General features: G+C 37.5%; 1 protein-coding gene across 2 annotated transcripts in view; it reads left to right on the top strand.

The window, feature by feature from the left end:
- Positions 1-18,728, top strand: part of SNRK (SNF related kinase) — a 70,919-nt gene that overhangs the window by 14,579 nt on the left and 37,612 nt on the right. For both annotated transcript variants that reach the window (XM_032298117.1, XM_032298116.1), the window contains one exon: positions 3,478-4,172. In XM_032298117.1, the coding sequence (XP_032154008.1) occupies positions 3,584-4,172 (589 nt within the window). In that variant the 5' untranslated portion in view covers positions 3,478-3,583. The remainder of the gene's footprint in view (positions 1-3,477; positions 4,173-18,728) is intronic.

Here is an 18,728-nt window from a genome sequence, read left to right as displayed (position 1 = left end):
CATTTTAACATTCGGCATTGATGTTCAGAATGACTTTTGGGAACTGAAAGATCCTTAAAGATCAAAAAAACGATTTAGTTACTTTGTACTCTTAATCAAAATGTACTTGATAGTAGGATTAGACAGTAGATTAGTATTTAAAAACATGTTCACTAACAAGGATATTTTTTGTCTCAACTTTCAGTTAATCGTAATGTCCTGTTCTTAGCTTACAATTTAATTGTGGTTTCATAGACTCTGGAAAAGGGGTGCTCATACAAAACTGAATTATTTGATAGTATGAGTGAATGTTTCACTATAAAGTACTGTCATTGTGAAGAGACCAATCAGATTCTTTTCCATGAGCTTGCTATAGATTAGAAGTTATTTCACTGTGCCCTCTTGTTGGCACAGGTTTGGGAAGAGAAATATCAAGGTTTTTTTTTTTGAAATGGGTCACCAGACTGGAGTGCATTGGCGCAGTCTCGGCTCACTGCAACCTCCGCCTCCTGGGTTCAAGCAATTCTTCCGCCTTAGCCTCCCGAGTAGCTGGAACCACAGGCGCGTGCCACCTCGCCCGGCTAATTTTTTTGTATTTTTAGTAGAGACGGGGTTTCACTGTGTTGGCCAGGATGGTCTTGATTTCTTGACCTTGTGATCCGCCTGCCTCGGCCTCCCAAAGTGCTGGGATCCCAGGCGTGAGCTGCTGCGCCCGGCCACATCACGGTTTAATAGTAGTTATCTCTGGGTGTGTGAGGCTCTGAAAAAGAAACGTTTTCATGTGTTTTTGTAATAAAACAGTTTTATTTTTAAAAATCAGATTCATTTATAAAATCTGATTTATATGTCACTTTCCAGGAACACATCTAACTAAAATGATAGATGAAAAGAACAAAGTTACATAACTTGGGGGCATCCTGAAGGAATGTGTTTTGAAAGCTAAAGCGGCATTTGAAAGCTTATGGAATAGAAACATAGACAGACTTGGGTAGAATTTTAAGCATAATTGTTGCCCTTGTAATTAATTGAAGCTAAATATTTAAAGATAGTTTCCTGTCCCCCTAGAGTTTTTATATTTGAAAATTAAATATACTCAAATTAAAGGTTTTTTTGGGGAACTACTGTCCGAATAAAGCAAGGTTTTTTGATTTGGATTGTCTTGTTAATCCTGTCATTAAAATTATTAGCTCAGATGACAGGGATAATATACATATAGAAGAAATTTGCTTCCCCCCTCCCCGACACCTAGGCATTGTATTGGTTTCTTATTTAAAAATCTTAAAAGTTTGAAAATCTTAATAGCAGGATTAATAGTTTAGTTTTGGTTCTGAAATCAATTTGCAGGCACAGTTAGTATAGAGTTTTAAAGCACAGACTTTGGTGTCAGGCAGACCTGGGTTTCAATCCAGCTCTTTTACATACTGGCCATGTAGCCTAGGCCAAGTTACTGTGCCTCAAAATGGGGCTAAAAATTGCTGTCTCTGAGGGAAATTGTGAGGATTGAATAGGATGATGTGAAGCATTTGGTATGTGACTGATGTGTAATACTCATTCAGTAAATGGTAGTATAGTGCTATTTATTATTATAATAATTACTAAAAAGCAAAAGACTATTAGTAAACATGTTAACAGTGACTTTTTAAACTTATAGTTGAACTTGTATAAATTTTGTGAGGTCATATGTAATTCAGATCATTTCTGAAGTGGTATAAATGTAATAATGACTTTATGCTTCTTTTATAGTTGGTATTTTAACTCTTAAGATTATATTATCCTAAATGGGGCATTACTGATTAGAGGGGCCAAATGTATATAAAGAGTGTGGGCTTTGAAATTTATGAATTAGGCATGAATCCTAGCTTTTGTAGTTAGTGTCATTTTGTACCTGGAACAGTCTATTGCCTTGGCTATAAAAATGAGACCAGTGCTGACTGGCCAGGCATAGTGGCTCAAGCCTGTAATCCTTGCACTTTGGGAGGCCAAGGCAGGAGAATTGCATGAGGCCAGGAGTTCAAGACCAGCCTGAGCAACATAACAGGTCTCTAATAAAAATAAATAACAGTTTTTAAAAATTAAAAAAGCTTACCTATTGTATGTCAAATTTCATTTTTGGGGGCTAGTTTTATCTAAGTGGACTCAATAATTAATGCTCTTAATATGTAACTGAAAATGTGAAACTGTATATTGAGAGCATTAGAAAAAACTTCACCAAAGGGATAGATATTGATTCACAGGAGACAGAGGTAGCCTTAGGAGGTTACTATATTCCTCGTTGGATTTTGTTACTCAGTTCTATTAAATGATGGTCAGAAAAAAGTGAGGGTTCAGCCTGTGAGATTTAAAGTTGCGTTGTAAACTTGTGTAATTTTATATGTTTGTTTGTTTTTCTGAGTCAGTGTCATTTATATTCATTCATTATAAAAGTTGAAAATTTTAAGTACAGTATGAAATGTGGTTCTTAAAAACCTAATGGTCTAAGACTTAAATCATCTCTAAGAATGCATGCCTGTTTACTCTTGGAATATCATCACGTTGTGGTGGGTTGTGATTGAGAGTTGGAAAACGATCATTAAAAATCAGCATAATTGATAAGTACCAGTAAATTAGCAAACATTTATTAAGTACCTACTACCACATACCTAGAACCTCCTCAAAAAATTTATTAAGTTCAAAAAGTCAATGTTAATATGTTTACTATGTGTTAAGTACCTACTATGTGCCAGGTGCTTATCCTAGACAGTAGTGATCCAAGAGCAAACAATTACCTCCTAAACCTTTTGGAAAAAGTTGCATTTCAAAATTTAATAAAACAGTTTTGATTACATGCTATTTGTGAGCACTGTACTAGGTGTTTGGGGGAAAGTAGAAGAAAAAGTAGAGCCTTAGAATAGAAAATCCCCAAGAACCTTCTACTGCTAGAATGGAGGAGACAGTGTACCCAAATACCTGTAGAATAAGCCACACAAGATGGAGGTATCTCAGGGTGCTCTGGAAATGTTGAGGAGAGAAGGTGATCCCAGCTGGGAGAATTGGAGAAAGCTTCACAGAATGGACGTTTTTTGCACTTAAAGGAAATGTTGGTCTTGGAGAAACCGAAAAGTTGTTGGGTTTCTGTCCAAATGTTTGTTCTTTGTGTTTTCCCTTGTCAGCTCTTGCCTTATTTTTTTAAGATACTAATTAAAATTACTTTTGGAAAATGTTTGTTTTTTAAACATGCTTATAAAATTTTCTTTTTTCTGACATCACCAAAAAGTTGCTTCCAATTAATTTTTTTTCAGTTTGTAAAAATTTAATATGTTATTTAAATTCTCAGCCTTTATAACATAAACTAAATATAGAAATAGGTTGTTATGAATGACCCTGACTCATTTTATATCTCAATTTGTTTTCTTCAAGTTTCTCTTAAAATGAAAAAAAAAAAAAAAAAAAAAAAAAGATTTTAAAGTAGGTGAAGAAGAGTCACAGAAACTTAATTTTGTTTCTCCTCTTATTTTGTAGATATCCATGACGACATTGAAAATGATTTTTTTGTATTCGCCAGATATTCTTATATGAGAAGATCTATTTCAAACTGTCTAAATATTTTTTCTTCTGTTGGACCAGCATGGCAGGATTTAAGAGAGGGTATGATGGAAAGATTGCTGGATTATATGACCTGGATAAAACCTTGGGTCGAGGTCATTTTGCTGTGGTTAAACTTGCCAGGCATGTCTTTACAGGTGAAAAGGTGGCAGTAAAAGTTATTGACAAGACAAAACTGGACACTCTAGCTACCGGTCATCTTTTCCAGGAAGTGAGATGCATGAAACTAGTGCAGCATCCTAACATTGTCCGCCTTTATGAAGTTATTGACACCCAGACCAAACTATATCTTATTTTAGAACTTGGGGATGGAGGAGATATGTTTGATTATATAATGAAACATGAGGAGGGTCTTAACGAAGACTTGGCCAAGAAGTACTTTGCGCAGATAGTTCATGCTATATCTTATTGCCATAAACTCCATGTGGTTCACAGAGACTTAAAACCAGAGAATGTAGTCTTCTTTGAAAAACAAGGTCTTGTAAAGTTGACAGACTTTGGGTTCAGCAACAAATTTCAACCAGGGAAGAAGCTCACTACAAGCTGTGGATCTCTTGCATATTCTGCTCCAGAAATTCTGCTTGGTGATGAATATGATGCACCTGCAGTAGGTAGGTAACCTCTGTCCAGTATTTGCCCATTTGAATTCTGTCAGCTAGAGTTAGTCAAATCGATTGTTTATCTAAAAATGATTTCTAGAGAATGTCTGTTATATTGATTCTAACTGGTAAATTGGGTTTTATAAATGCCATATATTCCTAAAGCTGGCAATTTGTTTATTTCAACCTTTAGATGGCAAATGTCTAAAGTATATTTGTGAGTACAAAGGAAAATGAGTAAGTTATCATTTAAGGTAATCTCTTTTCTGTTCATTGTAATTTTTTTTTAAAGGTGTGAATGCTTTTCCTATCTTAGATTTTTCTTCTTTAGCCATCTCCTTTGACAATCATTAGAGACCCACATTGGAAAGGTACTGTGACTATTACAGAGCAATGTAAATAATTTGGGTATTGGAGTCATTTATTAACTGTGAACTTGAACAAGTGCTTGACTACTCTGCTTCATTTTTTATCCATAATATAGAATTAAATTAGGTACGGGTATAGCACTCCCATATTATCTTGCTTACTTTTCACAGTGACGTGTGTGGTTGTTATTGTCCATCTCATTGTTCAGAATAGAAAACTGACTTGCAGAGGCCTTCTGTCTGGTGGATTCTGGAATTGTGGTACCTCTGGCATTTCCAACTACCTTCTTATACACTTATGCTCTTGTCAAGATTTATCTATTTGTGATGGAAATATTTACTGCCTTTCAGTTTGTGTCAACTTTGTCTCCTTGCGATTGTATTTGTTTTGAAGATATGTAGGAATTTGTTCTTAATTGTTTTGAGGATTTGTTGATCTGAAGTTATGGTCAGCTTTTTAATTTGTTAGTTTAAACTTGGGAAAAATGCACTAATATTACATGCACATGATGTCAGATTCATACATAAGAGTATTCTGTTTGCATTTGTGACAATTTGAAATGCAGGTTAAAGGATTAATGTCAAAGGTGCACTTAACATGGAAGAGTGCTGATATTGTATTAAATACTCTATACCCCAAGACACTGATTTTCATGTTAAGACTATTATAGAAAAGAAAGGGTTAATGAGTAGTTTCTGCCTACTGCAGATAACCAGACTTCACTGAAATCTTTCACTGGAATATTTGAGCAGAGATTTTTAATTAGTGGAGCCATTCTAATCAGAAAATGAAGCCAGGAATTTCCAGAAGAGGAAACACAAATGTTTTCTCTTGAACATGAAAAAATCTTCAGCCTCATTAGTACAAATTTAATAAATTAAAAATAAGACACTCTTTCATACTTTTCACATTGGTAAAAACTAAAGTCAGGCAAAACTAAGTGTTGGTAAGACTATAGGATATCAGGAACTCTTGTACTATTTAGAAGACGATTTGACAGTATCTTGTAAAGTTAAAGATGTACACATCTGGTGACCCAGCAGTTCTCTCCTACATATGCACCCTGGGTAGCTCTCACTTAGGCATACAAGAAATTTTCGAAGAACCCTTTTAACAGCATTGTTGGGTATGTATCAGGGGAATAATTTGTTCAGTATTCTTATTGAATTCTATACATGGTGAAAATTAATGAAACATTTTTGCTAACATGATTGGATCTCACAAGCATACTGTTGAAGGGGAAAAAAGCAATTTGATGAAGAGTACATATAACATACAAAATTTTAAGACATACAAAGCAGTGTTATTTGTTGTTTAGGAGTATGTGTACATGTGGCACATGTAGTACCTATAGTAAACTCTGAAGAATCCATGAGAGCAAGATAGGTTACTTCTGAGGGGCAAGCATATCTAGGGTTTCAGCTGTATTGGTGATGTTTATTTTCTAAGTTGGGTGATGGGTACACAGGGGTTCATTGCAATGTTCCTGTTTTCCCCCTTATATCTTAAATATTACATAATAAAACTTTTAAAAAGCCATTTAAAAAGGAAAAGAAACCACTTGGGAAGATGTTCACCAGTCTGATAAATGATTACTGTGTGTTGGTGAGGTAGGCTTGGGTGGAGTTCATGGGTAACTTTTTTATTTTCATTATTTATAATTATTTCAATTCATATTGTGTGATGTGTGATTGAAATAAATATAGAATTGCTTTTTTTTAAAAAAAAGGACAAGTATCTTTCTGTTAATATATGATTAGTTTATCATGCCAAAATTAGTGATTTTTGTTTAGCAAAATGAGCATACACAGAAATTAAAAATCTGTCATATTAAATTGTAGAGTTACTAAATAAAAAAATTAATAAGTATTTTATAGTATACTGGTCCTCAGCATTGAGATTTAGCTGAGGAATTGTCTGTTTTATTATTCTTTTCAAAAAATCAGATTTTGATTTTACTTATAAACTGTACTTTTTGTTTTCTATATCATTGTTTTTTTCTTTCATCTTTATTCTTTCTAGTATCTTTGAGGTTTCCTATCTTTTAATACCATCATGTATCAAAAGCTTATTTCTTTAGTGTTTTGATTTCTAACAAAAGGATTTAATGCTATATGATGCCCTCTCCCACGATATCTGATGACATCCTAGGGGTTTTACTCTGCAGTTGTTATTTATTGCTAAATTTATCTTTGGTTTCTTATTTAACTGAAAAGTTATTTAGAAAGGTGTTCTTTTTTAAAAATTCAAAATGGATAGATTTATTTTTTCTTTACTTGTCTGGTTTTTAACTTCTAATTTTAGTACATTGAAGTTAATAAATATGCCCAATTGGTTTCTGCTTCAGATACTATTTGTAGATTTTCTTTTTGGCTTGATACATGTTAATTCATACCATGGTGACTAATCTTTATGTAATTAAAATAATTGTATATTTAGAGTTTTTATACATAATTAAGGTTAAGCATTATGCAGTTTGTTCCTTTGTACCCTTACATGTTTTTATTCTAACCTGTCATTTTCTGAGAGGATGCTAGTCTCCTATTCTGATCTCTGAATTTTGTATTTTAATAGATTTTTGCTTTATACATAGTATTGTCAAGCTATGATTGACAATAAAGATATTACAAATTTCTAATATATTTTACATGATGAGTTATACCGATTTATCAGTATGAAAGTATACTTAGAAGATGACTGAATAAAAACATCTCCAGAGTGCAGTCCCAGCAAGAACAGCACAGAGGGTGAGTGCTCACCGCATTTCCAAACAATTTTTCACTGCCCATAGACCAGGAGATTCCTGGGCCGAAAAGTGCCATGAGTTTTCAGTGCGGCAGTTTCAGCCAGTGCCACAACAGTGCACAGGAACTCACACAAGTCTGGGCGGCCATTCTACTGGTGCCCAGAATGCCTGGGAGACAGAGCCACCCATCAACTGAAAGGAAGGGGGCTGAGACAGGGAGCCAGGTGATCTGGCTCGATGTGTACCACCCCCACAAAACAAGCAATCTGAAACACTCTGGATTGAGAGGTTCGCAGCAAGTGCAGCTGGACCCAGGATCATCCAGCTCAGTGGGGGGAAGGACGTCCCCTACTACCGAGGCAGTCTGCCACTACCGAGGCAGTTCACACAGCAGCTGGGGAGAGCCTGCGACAGCTCAGCAACACCTCTGCTGGCAGACTGTGACTAGACTACTTCGTGCCGAATAGGGTATCTATGAAAAAAGGCAGCAGCATGACAGGAACTTATAAATAAAGCCGACCTTCCTAGGACACAGCACCTGGGAAAAGAGGCAGCTACGATTTCTGCTGCAGCAGACTTAAAGGTACCTGCCCAGCAGCTCTGCACAGAACAGTGGAGTTCCCAGTACAGTACTTGAGCTCCTATAAGGGACAGACTGTCTCCTCAAGCAACTCCCCAACCCCTGTATACCCAAAGAGACACCTCATAAAGGAGAGCTCAGGCCGACATCTGGTGGGTACCCTCCTAGGACAAGGATAGCAGAGGAAGAAACTGGCAGCAACCCTTGCTGTTCTGCAGCCCCCACGGGCGTTCCCCGGGTGAGCAGGGTCTGGAGTGGACCTCCAGCGGTTCTGCAGCAGAGGGGCCTGACTGCTGGAAGGAAAACTAAGAAACAGAGAGAAATCGCTTCAACATCAACAAAAAGGGTGTCCACTCAGAGACCCTATCCAAAAGTCACCAACTACAAAGACCACACGTAGATAAAACAACTAAGATGGGAAGAAACCAGCGCAAAAAGGATGAAAGCACCAAAAACCAGAACACCTCTCCTTGTCCAAGGTATCACAACTTATCACCAGCTAGGGATCAAAGATGGATGGAGAATGAATCTGATGAATTGACAGAAACAGGATTCAGAAGGTGGGTAAATAACAAACTTCTCAGAGCTAAAAGAACATGTGCTAACCCAATGCAAAGAAACTAAGAACCTAGAAAAAAGGTTAGATGAGATGCTAACAAGAATAAACAGCCTAGAGAAGAATATAAACGACTTGATGGAGCTGAAAAACAACACGAGAACTTCGCGAAGCATACACAAGTTTCAATAGCCAAATTGACCAAGCAGAAGAAAGGGTATCAGAGATTGAAGATCATCTCAGTGAAATAAAATGAGAAGGCAAGAATAGAGAAAAAAAAGAGTGAAAAGAAATGAACAAAGCCTCCAAGAAATATAGGTTTATATGAAAAGACCTTATCTATGTTTGATAGGTGTACCTGAATGTGATGGAGAGAATGAATCCAAGCTGGAAACACTCTTCTGTATATTATCCAGGAAAACTTCCTCAACCTGGCAAGGCAAGGCACCATTCAAGCCCAGGAAATACAGAGAACACCACGAAGATATTCCTCAAGAAGAGCAACCCCAAGGCACATAATTGTCAGATTCACTAGGGTTGAAATGAAGGAAAACATGCTAAAGGCAGCAAGAGAAAAAGGTCAGATTACTCACAAAGGGAAGCCCATCAGACTCACAGCGGATCTCTCAGCAGAAACCCTACAAGCCAGAATAGAGTAGGGGCCAATATTCAACATCCTTAAAGAAAAGAACTTTCAACCTAGAATTTCATATCCAGCCAAACTAAGCTTCATAAGCGAAGGAGAAAGAATATCCTTTATGGAAAAGCAGTTGCTGAGAGATTTCATGACCAACAGCCTGCCTTACAAGACCTCCTGAAAGAAGCACTAAACAAGGAAAGGAACAATCAGTACCAGCCACTCCAAAAACATACCAAATGGTAAAGATCATCAGCAAAATGAAGAAAATGTATCAACTAACGGGCAAAACATCCAGCTAGCATCAAAGTGGCAGGATCACATTTACACATAGCAATATTAACCTTAAATGTAAATGGACTAAATGCCCCAAACAAAAGACACAGACTGGCAAATTGGATAAAAAGTCAAAACCCATTGTTGTCGTATATTCAGGGAACCCATCTCACGTGCAGGGACACACATAGGCCAAAAATAAAGGGATGGAAGAAGATTTATCAAGCAATTGAATTGGAGAGCAAAAAAACGCAGGAGTTGCAATCCCAGTGTCTGATAAAATAGACTTTAAACCAACAAAGATCATAAGAGACAAGGGCATTACATAATGGTAAAAGGATCAATGCATTGAGAAGAACTAATGATCCTAAGTATAAACACACCCAATACAGGAGTACCCAGGTACATAAAGCAAGTTCTTAATGACCTACAAAGAGACTTAGACTCCCACACAATCATAGTGGGAGACTTTAACACTCCACTGTCAATATTAGATCAACGAGAGAGAAAATTAACAAGGATATCCCTGACTTGAACTCAGGTCTGGACCAAGTGGACCTAATAGGCATCTACAGAAATCTCTACCCCAAATCCACAGAATATACCTTCTTCTCAGCACCACATGGCACCTACTCTAAAATTGACCACATAATTGGAAGTAAATCACTCCTCAGCAAAAGCAAAAGAACAGAAATCATAACAGTCTCTCAGATCACAGTGCAATCAAATTAGAACTCAGAATTAAAAAGCTAACTGAGGACCGCACAACTTCATGGAAACTGAACAACTGGCTCTTGAATATTGACTGGATAAACAATGAAATGAAGGCAGACATAAAGATGTTCTTCAAAACCAACAAGAATGGAGACACAACATACCAGAATCTCTGGAACACATTTAAAGCAGTGTCTAGAGGGAAACTTATGGAAATAAATGCCCACATGAGAAGCGAGGAATGGTCTAAAATCGACACCCTATTGTCAAAATTGAAAGAGCTAGAGGAAAAAGATCAAACAAACTCAAAAGTTAGCAGAAGACAAGAAATAAGATCAGAGCAGAACTGAAGGAGATAGAGATACAAAAAATCTTTCAAAAAGTCAACAAATCCAGGAGCTATTTTTTTGAAAAGATCAACAAAATAGACCGCTAGCCAGATTAATAAAAAAGAAAAGGGAGAAGAATCAAATAGATGTAATAAAAAATGATAAAGGGGATATCACCACTGACTCCACAAAAATACAAATTACAATCAGAGATTACTACAAACAGCTCTGTGCACATAAAACAGTAAACCTGGAAGAATTGGATAAATTCCTGGACACTTGCGCCCTCCCCAGCCTAAACCAGGAAGAAGTTGAAACCTTGAACACACCAATAACAAGGGCTGAAGTTGAGGCAGCAATTAATAGCCCACCAACCAAAAAAAGTCCAGGTCCAGATGGGTTTACAGCTGAATTCTACCAGACGTACAAAGAGGAGCTGGTACCACTCTTTCTGAAACTATTCCAAATGACACAAAAAGAGGGAATCCTTCCCAAATCATTTTATGAGACCAACATCATCCTGATATCAAAACCCGGCAGAGACTCAACAAAGAAAACTTCAAGCCAATATCCATGATGAACATAGATGCAAAAATCTTCAATAAAATACTGGCAAACCGATTGCAACAGCACATCAAAAAGCTTATCCATCATGATCAATTAGGCTTATTCTGGGGATGCAGGGCTGGTTCAACATACGCAAGTCTGTAAGCTTAATCCACCACATAAACAGAACCAAAGACAAAAACCACATGATTATCTCAATTGATGCAGAGAAGGCCTTTGACAAAATTCAACAGCTCTTTATGCTAAAAACTCTAAATAAATTAGATATGGAAGGAACATATCTCAAAAAAATAAAAGCTATTTACAACAAACCTACAGCCAATAACATACTGAATGGGCAAAAACTGGAAGCATTCCTTTTGAAATCTGGCATTAGACAAGGATGCCCTGTGTCACCACTCCTATTCAATATATATTGGACGTTCTAGCCACAGCAATTAGGCAAGAAAAAAAAAAGGGTATTCATTTAGGAAAGCAGGAAGTCAAATCGTCTCTCTTTGCAGATGACATGGTTGTATATTTAGAGCACCCAATCATCTCAGCCCAAAATCTCCTTAAACTGATAAGCAACTTCAGCAAAGTCTCAGGATACATAATCAATGTGCAGAAATCACAGGCATTCCTATATACCGATAACAGACTTAAAGAGAGCCAAATTATGAGCAAACTCCCATTCACAATTGCTACAAAGAGAATAAAATACCTAGGAATACAACTAACAAAGGATGTAAAGGACCTCTTCAAGGAGAACTACAAACCACGGCCCAAGGAAATGAGAGAGGACACAAGCAGATGGAGAAACATTCCATGCTCATGGTTAGGAAGAATCAGTATAGTGAAAATGGCCATACTTCCCAAAGTAATTTGCAGATTCAGTGCTATCCCCATCAAGCTATCAATGACCTTCTTCACAGAACTAGAAAAAACTACCTTAACATATGGAACCAAAAGAGAGCCCACATAGCCAAGACAGCCCTAAGCAAAAAGAACAAAGCCGGAGGCATCATGCTACCTGATTTCAAACTATAATACAAAAGTACAGTAATCAACACAGCATGGTACTGGCACCAAAACAGAGATACAGACCAATGGAACAGAACAGCAGCCCTGTAGGTAGTGCCACGCATCTACAACCATCTGATCTTTGACAAACCTGGCAAAAAACAAGCAATGGGGAAAGGATTCCCTGTTTAACAAATGGTGTTGGGAAAACTGGCTAGCCATGTGCAGAAAGCAGAAACTGGACCCCTTCCTGACATCTTACACTAAAATTAACTCCAAATGGATTAAAGACTTAAACATAAGACCTAACACCATAAAAACCCTAGAAGAAAACCTAGGCAGAATCATTCAGGACATAGGCATAGGCAAGGACTAAAACACCAAAAGCATTGGCAACAAAAGCCAAAATAGACAAATGGGACCTAATTAAACTCCAGAGCTTCTGTACAGCAAAAGAAACAATAATTAGAGTGAACCAGCAACCAGCAGAATGGGAAAAAATTTTTGCAAGCTACCCATCTGACAAAGGACAAATATCCAGAATCTGCAAAGAACTAAAACAGATTTACAAGAAGAAAACAATCCGGTCCAAAAGTGGGCAAAGCATATGAACAGACACTTTTCAAAAGAAGACATATATAAGGCCAACAAACACATGAAAAAATGCTCATCATCTCTGATTATTAGAGAAATGCAAATCAAAACCACATTGAGATACCACCTCATGCCAGTTAGAATGACGATCATTAAAAAATCTGGAGACAACAGATGCTGGAGAAAATGTGGAGAAATAGGAACACTTTTACACTATTGGTGGGAGTGTAAACTAGTTCAACCATTGTGGAAGACAGTGTGGCACTTCCTCAAGGACCTAGAAATAGAAATTCCATTTGACCCAGCAATCCCATTACTTGGTATATACCCAAAGGATTATAAATCATTCTATTATAAAGACACATGCACACATATGTTCACAGCAACATTGTTTACAGTAGCAAAAACCTGGAACCAACCCAAATGCCCATCAACGATAGACTGGATAAGGAAAATGTGGCACATATACACCATGGAATACTATACAGCCATAAAAAAGGATGAGTTCGTGTCCTTTGTAGGGACATGGACACATGTCCTGGAAACCATTCATTCCGTGAATCTGGAAACCATCATTCTCACCAAACTGACACAAGAACAGAAAATCAAGCACCACATGTTCTCACTCATAGGCGGGTGTTGAACAATGTGAACAGATGGACATGGGGAGGGGAGCATCACACACTGGGGTCTGTTGGGGGGTGGCCAAGGAAGGGACAGTGGGGTAGGTGGGGAAGTTGGGGAGGGATAACATGGGGAGAAATGCCAGATGTAGGTGACGGGAGGATGGAGGCAGCAAACCACATTGCCCTGTGTGTACCTATGCAACAATCCTGCATGATCTGCACATGTACCCCGAACCTAAAGTTCAGTTAAAAAAAAAAAAAGGAAAGAAAGTATACCTATTTGATACATATTCCTTAAATTCTGTTTTGTTATTGCTTTAGATTTATTCCTCTTAAACAATAAAGGTATATTTCATTTTATTGCACTTTATTGCATGTCTCAGATCTTCGGGGTTTTTTGTTTATTTACAAATTGAAGGTTGTGGCAACCTTTTATCAAGCAAGTCTCTTGCACCGTTTTTCCCACAACATATGCTCACATCATGTCTGTCTGTCACATTTTGGTAGTTCTCAAAAGATCTTAAACTTTGTCATTATTTATCTTTTATGGTGATCTGTGATGAGTGATCTTTGATGTTACTATTGTAAATGTTTTGGGGTGCCAGACACAGCACCCATATAAGACAGCAAACTTACCTGATAAATGTTCTAGGTGTTCTGACTGTTCCACCTACCAGCCATCCTCCCATCTCTCTCTCTCCTTGGGCTTCCCTGTTCTCTGAGACACAATAACATTGAAATTAGGCCGATTAATTACAGTGGCCACTAGGTGTTCAAGTGAAAGGAAGAGTGGTACGTCTCTCACTTTAAGTCAAAAGCTGGAAATGATTAAGCTTAGTGAGGAAGACATAGTGAGCCAAGATAGGCTGAAAGCTAGGCTTCATGCACCTAACCGTTAGCCAAGTTATGAATGCAAAACAAAAGTTCTTGAAGGAAATTAAAAGTGCCACTCCAATGAACACATGAATGGTAAGAAAGTGAAACAGCCTTATTGTTGATATGAAGAAAGTTTTAGTGGTGTGGGTAGAAGATCCAACCAGCCACACTATTCCCTTAAGCGGTAGCTTAATCCAGAGCAAGGCCCTAACTCTCTTCAGTTCCCTGAGGGCTAAGAGAGGGGAGGAAGTTGCAGAGGAAAAGTTTGAAACTAGCAGTTTGATTCATGAGGTTTAAAGAAAGAAGTCATCTCTATAGCATAAAAGGTACAAGATGAAACAGCAAGTGCTAGTGGAGAAGCTGTATCAAGTTAGCCAGAAGATCTAGCTAAGACAATTGAAGAAGGTGGCTCCACTGAACACAGATGTTTGATGTAACTAAAACAGCCCTCTATTGGAAGAAGATCCCATCTAGGACTTTAATGGCTAGAGAGGCGAAGTCAGTGCCTGGTTTCAAAGCCTCAAAAGGCAGGCTGGCGCTTTTGTTATGGGTAAATTCAGCTGGTGACTTAAAATTGAAGCCCTGCTCATTGACTATTCAGAAAAATCCTAGGGCTATTAAGAATTAAGCCAAGTGGGTGGGGAGGTTGGGGAGGGATAACATGGGAAGAAATGCCAGGTATAGGTGATGGGGCAATGGAGGCAGCAAACCACCTTGTCATGTATGTATCTGTGCGACAGTCCTGCATGATCTGCACATGGACCCCAGATCCTAAAGTACAATTAAAAAAAGAAATTAAGCCAAATATATTCTACCTGTTCTCTATAAATGGAACAACAAAGCCTGGATGACAACACGTCTGTTTACAGCATAGTTTACTCAGAAAAAAAGATTCCTTTTAAAGCCCTACCACTCATTGACAGTGCATCTGGTCGCCTAAGAGCTCTGATGGAGATGTACAAGGAGATTGATGATGTTTTCATGCAGATAACACAGCATTCATTCTGCAGCCCATGGATCAAGGAGTAATTTCGATTTTTCAAGTCGTCTTATTTAAGAAATGCATCTTGTAAGGCTATTGCTGCCATAGGTAGTAATTTCCTCTGATTCATCTGGGCAAAGATTGAAAACTTTCTGGAAAGGATGCACTACTAAGAACATCATGGCTCATGGGAGGAGGTCAGAATATCAGCATTAAGAGTAGTTTGGAAGAAGTTGATTCCAGCCCTCATGGATGACTTTCAGGGGTTCTGATTTTCAGTGGAGGAAATAATTGCATATGTGGTGGAAACAGGAAGAGAAATAGAAAGAGAACCTGAAGATATGACTGAATTGCTACAGTCTCATGATAAAACTTGCATGGATGAGGAGTGGCTTCTTAGGGGTGAGCAAAGAATGTGGTTTCTTAATTTTTTTAAATCCATGAACGCAGGTGAAGAAAGTAGCTTCTTGAGATGGATTCTTCTAGTGAAGGTGTGGTGATTATTTTTGAAATGACAATAAAGGATTCAGACTATTACATAAACTTACGTAGTAAGTTTAGTAAAGCAGTAGCAGGGTTTGAGAGAATTCACTTCAGTTTTGAAAGAGGTTCTGCAGTTCTGCTGTGGGTAAAATGCTGTCAAACAGCATTTCATGCCACAGATAAATCTTTCATGAAAGGGAGAATCAAATGATGCAGCAAACTTCATTGTTGTCTTATTTTAAGAAATAACCACAGCCATGCCACCACCCTGATTAGTAAGCAGCCATCATCAAGGCAGGAACTTCCACTAGCAAAAAGATACATGCCTCGACTCACTGAAGGTTCAGATTATTGTTAACATTTTTTTAGAATTAAGTTTTTTTTTCTTCTTTGAGATAGGAACTCACTCTGTAGCCGAGGCTGGAGTCTAGTGGCATGATCGTAGTTGACTACAGACTTGAACTCCTGAGCTCAAGCATTCCTTACACTTCAGTCTCCTGAGTAACTGGGACTACAGGCATGCACCACCATATCTAGAGTTTTAAAGTTTTGTAAAGATAGGGTCTTACTATGTTGCCTGGGCTGGTCTTGATAAAGTTTTTTTTGTTTATTTTGTTTTTTTTTAATTTTTTGCCTGTGACACAGCTCCAGGAGATTCTGAGAACATGTGCCCCTCTTAAAGTATTTTTAAATTAAGCTATGTGCATTATCTGTTTTAGACATAATGCTATTGCACATTTAATAGACTACAGTATGGTATAAACATAACTTTTTATGCACTAGGAAACAAAATACTTGTGTGTGTCGCATTATTGCAACATTCACTTTATTTCAGTGGTCTGGAACTGAACCCACAGTATCTCTGAGGTATGCCTGTATGTAGTTATATTTTGTATCTAATCTATGAATCAGTCTTTGAATAGGTGAATTTTATTTTGTTTATATTTATTATTACTGGAATGTTTGGACTTCCTTGTTCTATCTTATTTTGTGGTTTTCATTTGCCGTATTATTTATTACCTTTTCCCATATTTTGTTAGATTATTCAAGCTTTCTTTGCTCTTTCCCCCTCAGCGGTTTTCATGTTGTGTAATCTGTTTCTCTTTGTGTTGGTGTCCACCTTTAATGTCTAGAGTCAGACAGTATCCATATTATTTCTCCTACCCTACAGATAAGAATCAGTTTGCTTTTACTTCTTTTTTGGTTAATAACATTCTTAATTGCCTGTGTTTATCTGGATAAATACTTTTTACTTAATTTTATGAATTTCTTGGACTCTCCATCCTTTTCTTGGATTATTTTTATTTTGCTTTGTTTTGTTTGTAACCCTTTCAGAGAGGATTTGCAAAAAAATTCAAGTCCTTATGTGTCTACAGATGTCTTCACATTTGAATGATAGTTTGGCTGGATATAGAAATATATATTCAAAGTCATTTTTCTCCCAACTTTGAAGATATGTTTTCACAGATATTTTTCTGTCATCTTTTTGCTTTTAAAGTTGTCAGTGAGAAGTCTGATGCAAGAGTAATTTTCTTTCTAGAACTACATTTCATTGATTCTGTGGAGCATATTTTGTTTTTTATATTTTAACACTTCTGAAAGTGCTTCATTAAGCAGGTTTTCTTGGGTGCTGCTGCTTCTGTTTGATGAACTTGATTCCTGTCTTTCATTGTACTCATTTTTCCTGCATTCTTAGGGATGTTAGTTGTTTGTTCATCTTTGTTATTGAGATTCCCAGATACTTGTCTGTGAATATGATGTCTGAGTACTCTAGTAGATATGGGAGAGGAGCAGGGTCATACAGCTAACTGGGAAGCCCTGCTATCTGGTCTTACTATTTGTTAGGTTGTTAATATACCTCTTAGACACCATCCCTCTCTCTCTGTTCCTAATGTCCACAATAGAGAGGAGCATACGCAACTTGATAAAGAGAATCTATAAAAACCCTAGAACACATGTCTGCTTGGACATTCTTGGAACACATCTGCTTGGACATGCTTGGTGCTGGTGTAGCATTATGAGGTAGGAAATTAGTCCACAGTTAATCCTTCTAATGGTTGTCTGGGTGCAGTTCTTTCCTGTTTCCAGTGTGCATCACCTTTTGGAAGGAGCACCACAGAAGGCTCTCCTCATCCCCCAGCTGTGTTTTGGGGCTCTAGTTTCCTCTTGCAGTCTGATCCTACTTGCCTTCTGCCATTTCTATCATATCTAGGGATTTGGGAAGAGGAAGGGTAGCTAGATCATGCTCAGGCACTATTGATTCAGTCAGATCTGTGGGCTTTTAAGAATGTATATTAAGTTGATTTCACAGAGCTAGAAAGGATGGGGGGAAAAGGATCTGTGTGAAAAATTCTGGAATCTCTCATTGCAGTCTCTGAAATTCCTGTGGTAGGGAATGCAGTGCAGTGCAGTGCAGTGGTGTACGGTGTGGAGAGCTCATTGCTGCTTGTCATATCAGTTTACCCAGTGGAAGAACAGACAGGGCAATGAACTTGTGGCTGCTGGGCTAAGACAGGCCTAATGCCTTTGCTCTGAGCGACCAGGTTCTGCTGAAACTGTTGAATGCCTGGCTGCTTGCCCTGTGGGGTGGCCTGCTTGTAGTGAGGCTCCAAGTGAATTTCTTGGTAAGTAAAGATTTTAGCAGAACAGCATTAGGAAAGAACTTACTCTTAAAAAGATGATACTTTAAAAATGTCTTCATTATAGAAACTCTAAAATGGGAAAATTGTTTCTTGAATCACAGATTCACAATTTTTTAATATTTTTAAAACCCTGACATTATTTATGACTTTTTTTCTGTTTTCCTAAAAATCCTTATTTTCAAGTTAAAATGCATTAAAGTATTGAGTACTTTGTCATCTCACCTAAGGTTTGGAGGCTTCTAGGATGTTACAGCTCTGGATCTCAAAAATCCTTATTTTAGGTGTTTCCTAGTTGATAGACTATTTCAAAGATGAAATATTTAGTCTCTGCATTAATTCTTACTACCAGTTATGCCATATCAATGAAAGCTGAGTTACTTGAAACATGGCTCCATATGGATACAGTGCAAATGTTTGGATTTAGATTAAGTCTTGAATATAAACAAAAAGCCTGTATACACATTCTACAGTATTTCTCATTTGCAGTTCAGCATTTAAAGGAAATTGTTTAGAGTCGTGGGGTGTGTCCTCACACATGTTGGTGTGTAAAAAACTAGAGGTCTTTTTTTAAATAAATCTGTATTTTGTC

The sequence above is a fragment of the Sapajus apella genome, unplaced genomic scaffold, assembly GCF_009761245.1.
Source record: "Sapajus apella isolate SASKATOON/1434 unplaced genomic scaffold, GSC_monkey_1.0 scaffold38, whole genome shotgun sequence".
In the NCBI taxonomy this organism is placed as follows: Eukaryota; Metazoa; Chordata; class Mammalia; order Primates; family Cebidae; genus Sapajus; species Sapajus apella.
Note: the sequence above shows the minus strand (reverse complement) of the source record. Positions and strands in the feature narration are given on the sequence as shown.